Genomic DNA, 14,203 nt, shown 5'->3' on the forward strand with positions numbered 1-14,203 from the left:
AATGTCCATGATCACATTTCAAAAAATGAACTTTGGGGATTATTAAATACTCAGTCCAAATGTGACTTTCCTAATTATCTTCTGAAGTTGGTTTGTTCAGAGGCACCTGCAAAGCTCAGTTAGTCAACCATTTGACTCTTGCTTTTGGCTCAGGTCATGATCTCAGGGGTGTGGGATCAAGACCAGAGTCAGGTTCTGTGTGGGGCATGAAGCCTGCTTAGGATTCTCTATCTCCCTCTCCTCCCACCAGCCCCACCCTGCAACTAAAATAAATAAATAAACAAATAAAGTTGGTTTGTTCAAATTACTTATATGAACACTATAGGCAAGAAGTTGCTATGGTACTTGAATTTTACTAGATTTATGTAAGAGTTAAGGTACTTTAAAATTCAGTATTACAGCCGAGAGAGATTCTTGACAATTGTTTAAATGTCTACTTAGGGGCACCTGGGTGGCTCAATTGGTTAAGTGTCTGCCTTCGGCTCACGTCATGATCTCAGGGTCCTGGGACTGAGCCCAAAGTCAGTCTACCTGCTCAGCAGGGAGTCAGCTTCTCCCTCTGCCTCTCCGTACCCCCACCCCCACTTGCTCCCTCAAATAAATAAATAAATAAAATCTTTTTAAAAAAAAAAATGAACTTCTACTTAAATACTGTAGATGCCAACTTTAAAATGTATAAGGGAATACTGTTTGGCAAAATTCTTTCAGAATTATGTGAGTGAAGAAGTCTGAAGACTACTGAGTTTACTACATCGAAGTAAGTGTATGTGCACTGCATACAAGGTATGGGAACACACCTAATATATGTCTAGCAGTTCTAAGGAAAGGAAGCTATTTAGTTGTGATAAAGCTAATTCATACGTTGAAACCCACATAATAGAGGTTGCTCAGGTAGCATGGCCCACACCACCGATTTGAACCCAAGTTAGCCCGCGCTTAGGGGAAATACCACCCTGCATGGAAATTTAACATATGCCAATCACAATTCTCCAATTGCACAATTGCAGCTTACCTGACCCTAGAAAACAGGAACTGCCAGACCTATAAGGAAATCCCTAGCCTTCTAGCCAATCATATCTGTTTCTGTTACTACTTCTAAAGCTTTATAAAACTCACTTTTGCCCAAAATCCCTTGGGGAAAGTGCTCCACTGCTTGTTAGGCATTGCACTCCCCAATCCGTGGACTATTTTCCCTTGAATAAAGGATGAACTTGTTACTAAACTATATTATTGTCATTTGGTATTGCTGTCTTTCTGAATTTGAGGGCTAAGAGTAGACCTTTTTTTAAAACAAACAAACAAACAAACAAAAAGAAGGAATAACTCAAAGTAGGACTTCCTAGTTCTTTATCTATGTTACAGCACATTCAGAAAATGTTTTTGTATGAGCTGCTGGACCAGCTCTCCTGCGGGCCAAGAAAAACTTTCACAGTACACCTATGAGGAAATTCTGAATTAGAGAGGGAATAAATGTGTACTTAAGAGAGATACTTCTGAATAAACAAATGAATAAAAAAAACCATACTTTTATATATATATATTTTTTCAGAGATTTTATTTATTTGAGAGAGCGAGCGAGAAGAAAAGCAAGGCAACAGAGGGAGAGGGACAAGCAGATTCCACGCTGAGCGCACAGTCTAATGAGGGGCTAATTTCATGACCCTGACCTGAGATCACTACCTGAGCCAAAATCAAGAGTCTTGATGCTTGAGCCCCTAGGCACTCTTTGAAAGACATACTATTAACAGTATTTTAAATACTATAAAAAAAAAAAAATACAGGGGCGCGTGGGTGGCTCAGTGGGTTAAAGCCTCTGCCTTCCGCTCAGGTCATGATCCCACGGTCCTGGGATCAAGCCCTGCGGGTCCTGGGATCAAGCCCGCATCGGGCTCTCTGCTCAGCAGGGAGCCTGCTTCCCTTCCTCTCTCTGCCTGTTGTTCTGCCTACTTGTGATCTCTCTTTCTCTGTCAAATAAATAATTAAAAAAAACAAACAAACCATAATTTAAGTACATTTTAAAGCTAAATAAGATTACAATAATATTGAATTTTCTATTTAAGAAAGATTTAATCCTTTTTAAATATAATCTCAAAAAATTTTTGAGATTATGTAAAAAAAATTTTTAGAGATACATAACCCCAATGCTTACAGATGAGATGAGATGATAAATAGTATTTACTTCAAAAAAATTAAAATTAAAAAAGTGGGGGGGGAATAGTTGAAGATTTAAAAGGACTGGCCATGGGCTGATGGCTGTTAGGGCTGGGCACAGGTACATAGGGGTTCATTATACTATTCTAATTTTATGTGTTTGCAATGTTCTATAACAAATTTATTTTTCATTTTAAAAAAAAAATTGTATTTATTTATTTGACAGAGTGAAGAAGCAGGCGGAGCGGAGAGGGGGAAGCAGCTTCCTGCTGAGCAAAGAATCTGACATGGAGTTCAAACCCAGGACTCGGGCGGGGATCACAACCCAAGCCAAAGGCAGACGCCTAACCAACTGAGCCACCCAGGTGCCTCTATAACAAATTTAAAGACTAAAAATACTCAACAGTGTAACTCCAGGGATGACTTATGAATGCTAAATATGAGAGACAATGACCGTCTGGTTTATGATCTCTTTCCTCAACAGGGTAGAAACTAGCACAATCCCCAGAAACTGGGAGACACTGCGGGGGAGACTTTCAGGTTCACAAAGCCCTGCATCCTCAGTGAAGTGTTTACATTAGTTGATCATTTACAAAAGAAAGCAACATACATACACACAGTTGATAGTTTTAATAGTTTCAAAATACAATTCCTCTGCCCTTGGACCTGTATGATAGAGATGTAGAAAGAAATATCTATCTCCTTCTTTGACCTCAGTGCTTGATAAATGATGGTACTTAACAGTTATAAACCTTAATTCCTCTCCTCTGAAGGGTCAAATGAGTTCCTCAGTTTTAGCAATGGTGATAAAATGGCAAAAGACAAGAACGAAAGATAAAATAATTAAATATTTAAAGGCCGAAATACTCAACTTTGAAACAGGCTCAGTAAGTGCACCCAGACATTTATTTCTGCTGTGCTGATGAACTCCATTAAAAATAATCATTTTGGTGTTTAAAAAAAAAAAAAAAAAAATCTATCTTCTACTGCTCATCTCTCTTTTCTAAAAAACTCAAAACACATCAGTGAGTCTCTGAAGAAAAGAAGGGTAAATATTCAGGGAGTAATTTAAGTAAATAACCTTATATATAAATAGCAATTGTAATTAGGTAAAAATCTGAGAAAAGAAATAACTTGTTTAATTCAAAGGACATGTTTGAAAAAAAAGGAGACAGAAGACCTAGACAGAAAACACAACAGAAAATCATGAAAAGGAACAAAGAAAGGATCTAAGAGAAATCAGCAACTCGTGGTCATTTATTTACTCACGGATCTTTTTAAGATTTTATTTATTTATTTGACAGAGAGAGATCACAAGTAGGCAAAGAGAGAGAGAGAGAGAGAGAGAGGAAGAAGCAGGCTCCCTGCTGAGCAGAGAGCCCAATGCAGGACTCAATCCCAGGACCCCAAAATCACGACCCAAGCCAAATGCAAAGGCCCAACCCGCTGAGCCACCCAGGCACCCCACCAATCTCTTTTATTCTATTCCCTACCTTCCTCTCTTGGATTTCCTAATGCCAGCCTAGGCTCCCTGCAACTCTTTACTGTCAATTACATAGGCATCTGGGATGCACTGTATCACTGCTATCCAATATGGTAGCCGCTGGCCACACGGGGTTATCATGAACTTGAAATGTGGCTGGTCTGAACTGAAATGTATTGCAAGTATAAAATATGCTTTTGAACACAGAATAAAAAAAATCCTAACTTTATATTGGTAACACATAGAAAGTATAGTATTTTCGAATATTAGGTTAAATAAAATATATTATTGAAAATAATCATGTTTTAAAGATTTTATTTATTTATTTTGACAGAGAGAGATCACAAGTAGATGGAGAGGCAGGTAGAGAGAGAGAGAGAGGGAAGCAGGCTCCCTGCTGAGCAGAGAGCCCGATGCGGGACTCGATCCCAGGACTCTGAGATCATGACCTGAGCCGAAGGCAGCGGCTTAACCCACTGAGCCGCCCAGGCGCCCCGAAAATAATCATGTTTTAAAGAAACTTTTGACGTGGCTATTAGAAAAGTAAAAAATACGTATGTGCCTCACATTTACATTTTGACTGGACAGTGCTGCTTCAGATGCTTTATCACAACCCATTATTCCTCATGCTCATCTGGCCTTAATGACACGCTAAGGGTTGACCCATGGGGTAAATTATTTCTATGCACGAAAGCACTTCCACAGAGCTTCTCAGCTTCTCCTAGGAAAAACAGTAAAAACAGACTTACCAATATACTCTTCAAGATCTATGAAACCATCAGCATTCTTATCTATATCCTCCATTGTTTCCTAGACAGAAGAGGAGACAAAGTAAGTATCTGGATGAGATTTAGGCAATACCTTATCATTCATTAAAACATAAACATATATGTTTATGTGTGGGTATGGTTAGACCACAGGAAACTGCCATTTCCCAGCTAAAAAATGGTAAAACATCACTTATTTTTTATGCTTCAACCCAAAATAACTATGAATCTTCTTGGGAAACACTGGTACCGTTTAAAAATGACTATCCCACTAAGCCCATGCTGATGTGGAATAGCCTGAGTCATGCTGAAGTCATTCTAACAGGAGATGTGACCAGTATGTCTATAACTATAGTCTATATTTTATGTTTACAAAACTATAAAGTCTGTAGTTTGTTTTATTGGTAACTGCCTTCTGTGAGAATTCTTCAATATTACTGTTATTAGTGTCTGATCACTGGTTATGGGACATTTTTAAAAACAGGATTTTTGGTTGCTGGGGGTAGGGGGTAGAGAGAGGGTAGTGGGGTTATGGACATTCGGGAAGGTATGTGCTATGAAGTGTGTAAACCTGGCGATTCACAGACCTGTACTCCTGGGGCTAATAATACATTATGTGTTAATTAAAAAACAAACAAACAAAAAACCCCAGGATTTTCTTGGGGCGCTGGCTGATTCAGTCAGTACTGCATGTGATTCTTGATCTCAGGGTGGTGAGTTCAAGCCTGACACTGGGGCTTAGAGCTTGCTTAAAAATAAATGCAAGTCATTCTTTCAGATACAGAGTAAAGAATAAAGAGGAAAAACAGTATAAGCAACAAAAAGAGGAACTGGGTTTCCGTTGAGAATCACTACTCTCCACCAACCTGTACCACTATATCTTTCATGTAGTCATACTCCTCAGGGTGCAGGAAAGCTGTGAATTCCTCCTTTGTGGCAATGAGGTCTCCATCCTTATCTGCCATTTTAAATCTCCGCTCATCTCTAACCATCATCTGTTTATAGTTAAATCCATCATCAGGGTCTGGATCATCTAGAAAACAAAACGTTTAGGTCAAATCGTAAGACTGCCACAAAACATGAAAATGTGTGGACTGAGGAATCAATTTACAAGATAAATCAAGCAATGAAGAAATAACCCAACTACATAGGTAAAACTGTAACAGTATGAAAGCATTCAGTTTTGGTAGTCAAAGTCAGGTGCAAATTGAATGTAACTGTTTGCCATTCCAATGGAACCCTGGCTCCTTGGCTATGTAACCTACTATGTGACACTTTGCTACTTTTGGTGTTAAGATTACTAGAAGGTTCAAGCTTTCTGGTTATATCTGAGAGACAGTGGTTCTAAAGTCATACTATTTCAGTTTCAATCCTAAACTACCACCTTCTAGCTGTGTGACTGTGGGCAAGTAACTAAAGTGTGCTTCAATCTACTCATCTGTAAAATGGTAACAGCAGTGCCTGCTGCTCAGGACTATTAGGAGGTGTGCGTGAGCGAATAAATCTAAGTGCTCAGAATAGTGCCTAGCTTATAGTTGGCTCTCAGTAGGGGTTAGCTATTGCTATTTTTATTGAACATTAGGCTCCCACTGAGAAGCTAGATATCAAAGACCTCCTATCTCATATTAAGGCCACTTTGATTCAAATCAACAGAATATTATCCTCTGAAGGTCACACTTTAGTTTTTTCAGCCAACTCAGAGATCTACCATGAGTTATAAGTACTGCTTGCCAACACCCCCCACTCCGCATTTCTGTAAGATTAGAGAATGCAAAACTAATCCAGAGTTATAGAAAATAGGTCAGGGGTTACCCAGGGATAGGGAGAACTATAAAGGGACATGAAGAAACTTTTTGGGTGATGGCTATATTCATTTATCTTGATTGTAGTGATGGGTCCATTGGTATGTACCTATGGCAAAATTCATCAATTGTACATTTTAATTATGTGCAGTGTATTATTTGTCAATTATACCTCAATAAAGCCATAACAAAAAATAAACATTAGATTACAACCAAATTGAAGCTGGACCTAAACATCTGTTTGCTGAACTACAGAAGCAGTAGTTATTTAGACTCTTTAAGAATCTAGAAGAATGAAACTCAGTTTAAGCTGAAAAAAATGTTAAGGAGTTATCCGTAGGAAAAACAAAACAAACAAGCAAAAAACCCCTTTCAATCTGCTGTGTGGACCAAAAGGAAACATGTGAAGACATTATGAAATGTAAAAGACATCACATTAAACCTAAGAACCAATCTTTCCTACAACATACTGATCAAATAAAAAAAGATACAACACTAGTTTTATAAAAAGACCCACAGGACCCCTTTAACAATTAACATCACACTGCTGATTGCTGATACTGTCGTTCAATCTTTCAATACATTAAGCACAGTTTAGAAAACAAAAACAAACTACTGCTATACTTTGAGAGTTGGGCAGTTTGAAGCTTCATTCTTTGTCAAGTGTCAAAATTCAGTAAGATGGCTTATTGAATCATGAGTATCTGTGATAGTCAAAACTGTAACAGGTTGAAGATGGAGAATTAAAGGAAAATATACAACTCTTTAAAGATACTAAGTCATCTCTTCTAAACAAATGAAGTTTCAGTACTAACTACGTAACAAAAATAAGAATAGAAGAGGTGCCTGGGTGTCTGACCCCAGGGTCCTGGGATCGAGCCCTACATCGGGCTCCCTGCTCAGCGAGAAGCCTGCTTCTCTCCCACTCCCCCTGCTTGTGTTCCCTCCCTTGCGGTCTCTCCCTGTCAAATAAACAAAACCTTAAAAAAAAAAGGTAATAGAAGACAACTTATACATTAAGACTAGATTCTTAACAAAGAGCCCTCTTCTCTGCTTAGGGTAAAACTTGGGGACTGCAATCATGGATATACAGAAGGATGAAGAAGGAAGATAAAAAACTTGACTTTTAATAACTAAACTCCTGTGTTTGCTGTCATTGCTTGGAGTGCCAGATCTATCCTAAGTACGTTTTCTGTGCTATCCAGCCAGTATCATTTAGGGCAGGCTCTTGATCTAGTTTTGGTACAGCCAGAATGGATCTCGGTATTTTAAAATTTTTAATTGTGGCAGAGACAGAGTTAACCTTCCTTTTGTGGAAAGCAGATTCATTAAGACAGATTTTAGTTAAAAGCTACGATGATTGGGGCGCCTGGGTGGCTCAGTGGGTTGGGCTGCTGCCTTCGGCTCGGGTCATGGTCCCGGAGTTCTGGGATCGAGTCCCGCGTCGGGCTCTCTGCTCGGCAGGGAGCCTGCTTCCTCCTCTCTCTCTCTGCCTGCCTCTCTGCCTGCATGTGGTCTCTCTCTGTCAAATAAATAAATAAAATCTTAGGGAAAAAAAAAAAAAAAGCTACGATGATTTATGCCTGAACTCAAAAACTGAATCAAGAATATACTCACAAAAAGCCCCTCAGCACTTCTGCAAGTCGCCTCATTACCTCAGCAATAACCACCCACATGCCTTGAGGGAAAGATGCCTTATAAAGATACAGCTTCTCTAGCAAGTGCTTCAGCATACGCAGTCTCAGTAGAAATACCCATTACATTGAATCATTTGACCTATCCAGCAACAGAGCTCTCAGCAGATTTCTACGCACATAATCATACAAAGAGTTTAAGATTCATTCTGGATAGCAAGTGAGTGCCTACGTAGGTCTGAATGGAGATTTATTAACACACCATTTTGTTTAGATCACCAATAGCCTACCCTTCACTCTATTTTTATAAGTCCAAATAACTCAGGAGGGTGTTGGCTTTCAGCCAGAAAGCAAGAAGCACAGGGTGCCTCTCCATCTGCACTGACTTTTAATATACATGTTCTTAATTGGGTGAAAGATATGTTTGGTTCTTGGCTAAGTGTCAAGCATGAAGAGAGACTGCCACTTTAGTCTTAGGAATGAGAACAAACCCAACACAGAAATAAAAAGTTTCTTCACTAGAAATGCATGCAGTCCTGTAACTAACACAGACAGCTGGCTATCCAGTGGGGGAAACAGACTTATTATACACTCACTGCTTGTTAATCAGTGGTGGAGAATGCCTGCTTTAACCCACAAATTTGCCTAACTTCCAGGATAAAAATGCAAGAAGAAACATTTATACATTCCCATCTCAAACTGTAACCAAGTACAGGAATCTCACTAACAAAAACATCCTAAGTCATCAACTCAGTAAGACTGCCACCTAGCATTCAGCAACAGGCAAATGTAATAAGAAAAAGAAAATTACGAACAGGTGGCCCAAGCACATAAGCTACCAAATAAACAGAAAGCAATCAAAGTCACATTTATTTGCCTTGAAGCATTTGCGTAGCAGGCTGATAAACTCATGTGCCAGAGAAAACAAATGGGAAATTTTCATTTCTAAACTTTGGTTAGCAGACATACTAAAATAAAGGAGTTAAATTTTATCAAGGGGAAGCTATTATATTTGATATTTATTTTATTAAGGAAAGACAGTCATTTTTCTATTCCCATGAGTTACAAAGGAATCTAATTTGGTTTGAATTTCAGGTCCAATACTTAAAAAAAAAGTATTTATATTTACATATTATTTATATATGATATATTATATATATTAAAAATATATATTTATATATTATTTTTAAATTCAATTTATTAATATATAGTGTATTATTACTTTCAGGGGTAGAAATTAGTGATTTATCAGTTGCATATAATACCCATCAGGTCCAATACTTTAGTGTGACTCTGTCAAGGGACATCTCAAAGTCTCTTGCTTTTGCATTATTGAAACAATGCAGCCTTTTAGACGAGATCTACTCCAAAAATGGTCTCTGAGGGATCACAGAAAGAAAATTTGGTAAAATAATATTATCTGGAATGCTAAAGATGTAGAAGATGCCAGACCTTAGAAAACCAAAATTAAATAAAATACTTAATATACACACTGAAAGTTAGTAAGATAAAGGGAAATCAGTTCAGCATTGGACTATTTAAAATAAGCACTTTCCTTCACTGAGTGACCCATTTGTTTCTTTGACTCAAGACCATGGTCTCTATCAGGCTGACATCTTGCCCCTTACCCAGGTAAGTGCCATAAGTCACGTTTCTGTACTCATCCCAGGAGATTAAGCCGTCTTGATTCATATCAAACTCGTGCCATTGGTTTTCAACATTGTCATATATGTATTTCTTCTGGGCGTGCTTAATCCAGGATTTCAGCTCCCCCTCCGTCACAAACCCATCTTTATCCACGTCTATTTTATCTACAATCATTCTACAAGACAAAACAGTTACGTTTCAAGGTGCCAGCTCCATAAGGCTTTTTCCCCCAGATAGCAGGGACCTACCTAAAACGTAGCCGTAGGTGGCATTTTTATACTCCTCCCAGGAAACGAGGCCGTCCTCATTGAGGTCATGCCCCTTCCACTGTCGCTCTACATCCTCGTATATCCAGCGCTTTTGTGCAAATTTAATCCAGTCTTTGAGTTCATCCACAGTGACAAACCCGTCCTTGTCGCCATCTATTTTACTTACAATCTTTCTGTAGAAAATGCAGAGAAATCCAGCAAGAGGTTAAAAGGACACAAGGCTCCCTCTAGACTTAAGCCAGGTGTGTGCTGTAACCAGAGGTGTTGGCCAGGGCTAAAGCATGGACATAAAAAAAAGTCTCCAAAAAAACCTTCCAGACAGGCAACCGCAAGTATTTCTCTTAAGTGACCTGTCACTGGTCTGAAATGAGCTCTCCAGATAAGGCAAGCACAGTCCACGGCTGGTGCACTTATATCCAAAAGCAAACCCAGTCTCATCCCTTTAGGGGTAGGTTACTGTCAGCCAACAGTCAGAACTCAGGAGTGACTATCCATTCCTATCTGCATTCTCCATTCTTTGCATCAAAAAACACGCAAATATTGATGTTTTTCTTTACTGCTTTTAGAAGAATCTCAATTTCTTGATAAATAATCACAATCACTGATATGGTTTTCTAAAAATTCAAAAATTTAAACCAGACTTTAAAAAATCCAGTTGCTTTTTAAAAAAAGGTTAACACTTTTTGTTAAAAATATAAAAATATAAAGATACAAAGATACAAAGATAGTTCTGGGATCACCTCAAGTTAAGATTTAAAAACAGAAGCCAAAAACCCAACACACACACACACACACACACACACACACACACACCCCCCAAAACCGAGGGGAAAAAAGTCCACAAAGTTACACAAAGACAGGAGGACTGATGCATGTTTATTCTAAAAAACAACTAGCAGCTAATTATACATTATGTTGAATTTTCACATATAACCACAAAGACAGAGAACTCTGAGGAAACGATGTGATAAGAAAGTCTGCCCCAAAATACACGAGCTTAGGAGAATGTTAATAAGCTGAGAGGGTGAGGATACAGATGATAAAGCAAAACTACAAAGCTAAAGAATCAATATACTTCACCCTTCATGACCTTTTCTTCCAGGCTTGCCATCTCAAGTTTAATTAAGAATTTTGAAATGTGTGCATGACATATAAGCTTCTAAGGATGCAACCACTCATTTATAGAGGCGCAGACAACCTATGTAGTGTCACCCAATTAAGTGGCCCAGTTTGGAATGGGAACTTCAAAACATCCAAGAGATGTGAAATCTTGGCATACTCCTATGCTCTACTATTTGCAGGATTGAAAAAGACTGTCACTTGGTAGCAAATAATGTCTTTTCCCACTCTGCATTCATTTCATGAATATTGGAAAATGATTAAAATCACAGAGTACTACTGACACTATGATAAAAGATTCATCTTGATATTGGTATGTTGTTAGCCTTAACCATCTAGTCCTTAAACTCTGTAATTTTTCGGGGCGCCTGGGTGGCTCAGTGGTTTAAGCCGCTGCCTTCGGCTCAGGTCATGATCTCAGGGTCGTGGGATCGGGTCCCGCATCGGGCTCTCTGCTCGGCGGAGAGCCTGCTTCCCTCTCTCTCTCTCTGCCTGCCTCTCCATCTACTTGTGATTTCTCTCTGTCAAATAAATAAATAAAATCTTTAAAAAAAACAAACAAACAAACAAAAAAAACTCTAATTTTTCTTCAGGGAATCTGTAATCTAGCTTTTGCTCTAAAATGTTAATAGAAAAGGTAAAGTAGTAAGAAACTCTCTCTTAAATACCCTCCTCTATCTACACAGGCACAAGACAAAAAAAAAAAAATTTTTTTTTTTCGAACTTCAACCCTGGAGAGTTTAAAAAAATATTAACACATCAAGTTATACCAGTACACTATACACCTCTGCATTATCTACAAATGAATCCAGTTTATATCCAAATGGTATTACTGACTACCAATAGCGCCACTGTACCATTAAGAAAAGGGTAAGGTATCAGAATGCCTCCCATTCTCAAATGAAAATTTTAAACTATTATAAATGGCCTAAAGAGAAGGATCATTCAGATAAAGAGGCATATGACTGCTCAAGATGGGCGTCTGTTAACGAAGCTGGCTGAACTCCACTCTATTCCCACAGACGTATCTCAAATGCTTTAACCCAGAGGTTGGCAAACTTTCTGGAAAGGGGTAGATAGTAAATGTTTCTTATTTTGTCAGCCACATATGGTTCATCACATATCTCTATATTTTAATAACCATTTAAAAATATAAAAGCCAGGCGCCTGGGTGGCTCAGTTGGTTGGCCACTGCCTTTGGCTCAGGTCATGATCCTGGAGTCTTGGGATTGAGTCCTGCATCGGGCTCCCAGCTCCACGGGGAGTCTGCTTCTCTCTCTGACCTTCTCCCCTATCATGCTCTCTCTTACTCTCTCTCTCAAATAAATAAGTAAAATCTTAAATATATAAATATAAATATATATGTATATATATATGCACGCCATTCTTATCTTGCTGGCCATCAAGCCTGTAGGCAGCTGTAAAAGTACAGTATAAGTGAGGATATCCTATTTTAGGCACTAAGCTCTAAACTCTGATCTTTTAAAACCTGTGCAAATTTATAAAGCTAATGGTGTTTTTCTCCTGTGACACTGAAGGACCCTACAGATGTAGTCATGATGCCACCAAATAAGCATTTATTTCAGGATAGACATAATGTACTTAGTGGACCTCATGTTATTTCTAAGAAGTAATACATGCCTCTACATTTCAAGAATCAAAAAGCAAATCCTTTGGGTTTTTTGTTTTGTTTTAATGAACCCAAGTAAGTAAGCTCCAGGAAGATGCATAATATTCCTGAAATTTTTAGCATGCAAAATTTTATATATATTCATATGTGTACTTTTCTGAGGTAGTCCTTTGCTTTCCTTAGACTCTTAAAGGGGCTGGCCTGTGATCTAAAGAAGGATGAGGAACTGCTCTAGTTCATTTCTGAAGCAAATATGCCAAGGATGAAAACTTTTGAGTATTAAGGGCCACCACCTCAAAACAAATAAACCTCATTTGAAGGACACATAAATGAAAATTAAGTACACTTAAGACTCCTTTGGATGGCAGAAGGAGAATACACACATAAGAAAAAATATTCTATCTGTCAACATTCTTAAGAAAAAGGGGAAACTCTATTAAACAAAATGTTTTTAAATATAACTGAAGATTTAAAAATAATGGTGAATTTCTGCAACTATAGATGTTAACAATGATCATCTCTCCTAATCACCTGCCTTCTACACAGGTGGAAGCAGGCAGCTGGGGGGTGGGGAATCTGTTGTCCCCAACCTCTGGTGTGTAGTTACCTAACAAAACAATGTTTAGAAATGCCACAATGAACAGGTTTAAAAAAAAAAAAAAAAATTCATCTGGAATCCTTACTTCCAATAAACATTATTTCTCATTATCTCCAAAATTTAGAAGCAAATACTATTCACTCATACATTTTATGAAAAGCATTGTCTTAACCATCTTATTCTAATCAAATATAGAGTCTGCTCATGTGCTGACATTTTGCTATTTACTAGTGACAAAAAGGAACATTCTCTCCACTGAAAACTGCTAGCAGAGCTCCACTACCTACATACAGCCAGAACATACTGACTGACACAAAGGCTAAATGCCTTTCATTATTTAAGAGTAATTCTGTGAATAGCCATGTGCAGACCCAAATGTGGTTTAGACATGCACATTATTATAGGTAAGACATGAAGACTGAGGACACCCTCATGCATCCCTATTTTTAGCCCAAATGTTAGCAGAGTTATAAAATTAAAATTAAAAGTGAGCATGGTCTCTTAGTTAGAAAAGCAACCTAATAGAAGACCGACTCCTTAATGTATTTGTTTTTCCTATTTTCAAATGTTTGTAGTTTCTCATTCTACGTAGCAAAAATCTTTTGAGTATTTCTGTCAGTGTTTAAGAATAAAATAGTGTATCCTTAAGTTTGCAGATAATCCAATAAAAGGATAAAATAAATTTATTCTGAAGTATCACCCAAAACAAACTGTTATGTCTTTTTTTTAAAAAAAAACATTTATTTGTTGTTTCATTTATTTTTTTTAAAAAACATTTATTTATTTGGCAAGAGAGAAAGTACAAGCAGGGTGAGCGGCAGGCAGAGGGAGAAACAGGCTCCATGCTGAGTAGGGAGCCCGATGTGGGACTCGATCCTAGGACCCTGGGATCACGACCTGAGCCGAAGGCAGACACTCAACCAACTGGGTCATCCAGGTGTCCCTCTATAACATCTTCTACTCACAGTCTTATCCAGGATGGCAAAATACTTTTGGAAATTCTTACATAATACAACTTTCCAAACAAATCTCTTAAATATAGTTCAGAAAGTTACACCAATGGTGCTCATTAAGGAGAAAATGTTCACTAATAACGCATTTCC

At 38.0% G+C, this 14,203-nt stretch overlaps 1 protein-coding gene across 2 annotated transcripts in view; it reads right to left on the reverse strand.

The window, feature by feature from the left end:
* CALU (calumenin) overlaps window positions 1–14,203 on the reverse strand; it is a 30,630-nt gene that overhangs the window by 4,773 nt on the left and 11,654 nt on the right. Inside the window, exons 3-5 of one of the 2 annotated variants that reach the window (XM_032304121.1) lie at window positions 9,466–9,659; window positions 5,268–5,434; window positions 4,384–4,444 (exon numbers count right to left, since the gene is read on the reverse strand). In XM_032304121.1, coding sequence (XP_032160012.1) covers window positions 4,384–4,444; window positions 5,268–5,434; window positions 9,466–9,659 — 422 coding nt within the window. Of the gene's footprint in view, window positions 1–4,383; window positions 4,445–5,267; window positions 5,435–9,465; window positions 9,660–9,732; window positions 9,927–14,203 lie in introns of both variants that reach the window. The other variant, XM_032304120.1, reaches the window with a different exon arrangement.

The sequence above is a fragment of the Mustela erminea genome, chromosome 11 (assembly GCF_009829155.1).
Source record: "Mustela erminea isolate mMusErm1 chromosome 11, mMusErm1.Pri, whole genome shotgun sequence".
Classification (NCBI taxonomy): Eukaryota; Metazoa; Chordata; class Mammalia; order Carnivora; family Mustelidae; genus Mustela; species Mustela erminea.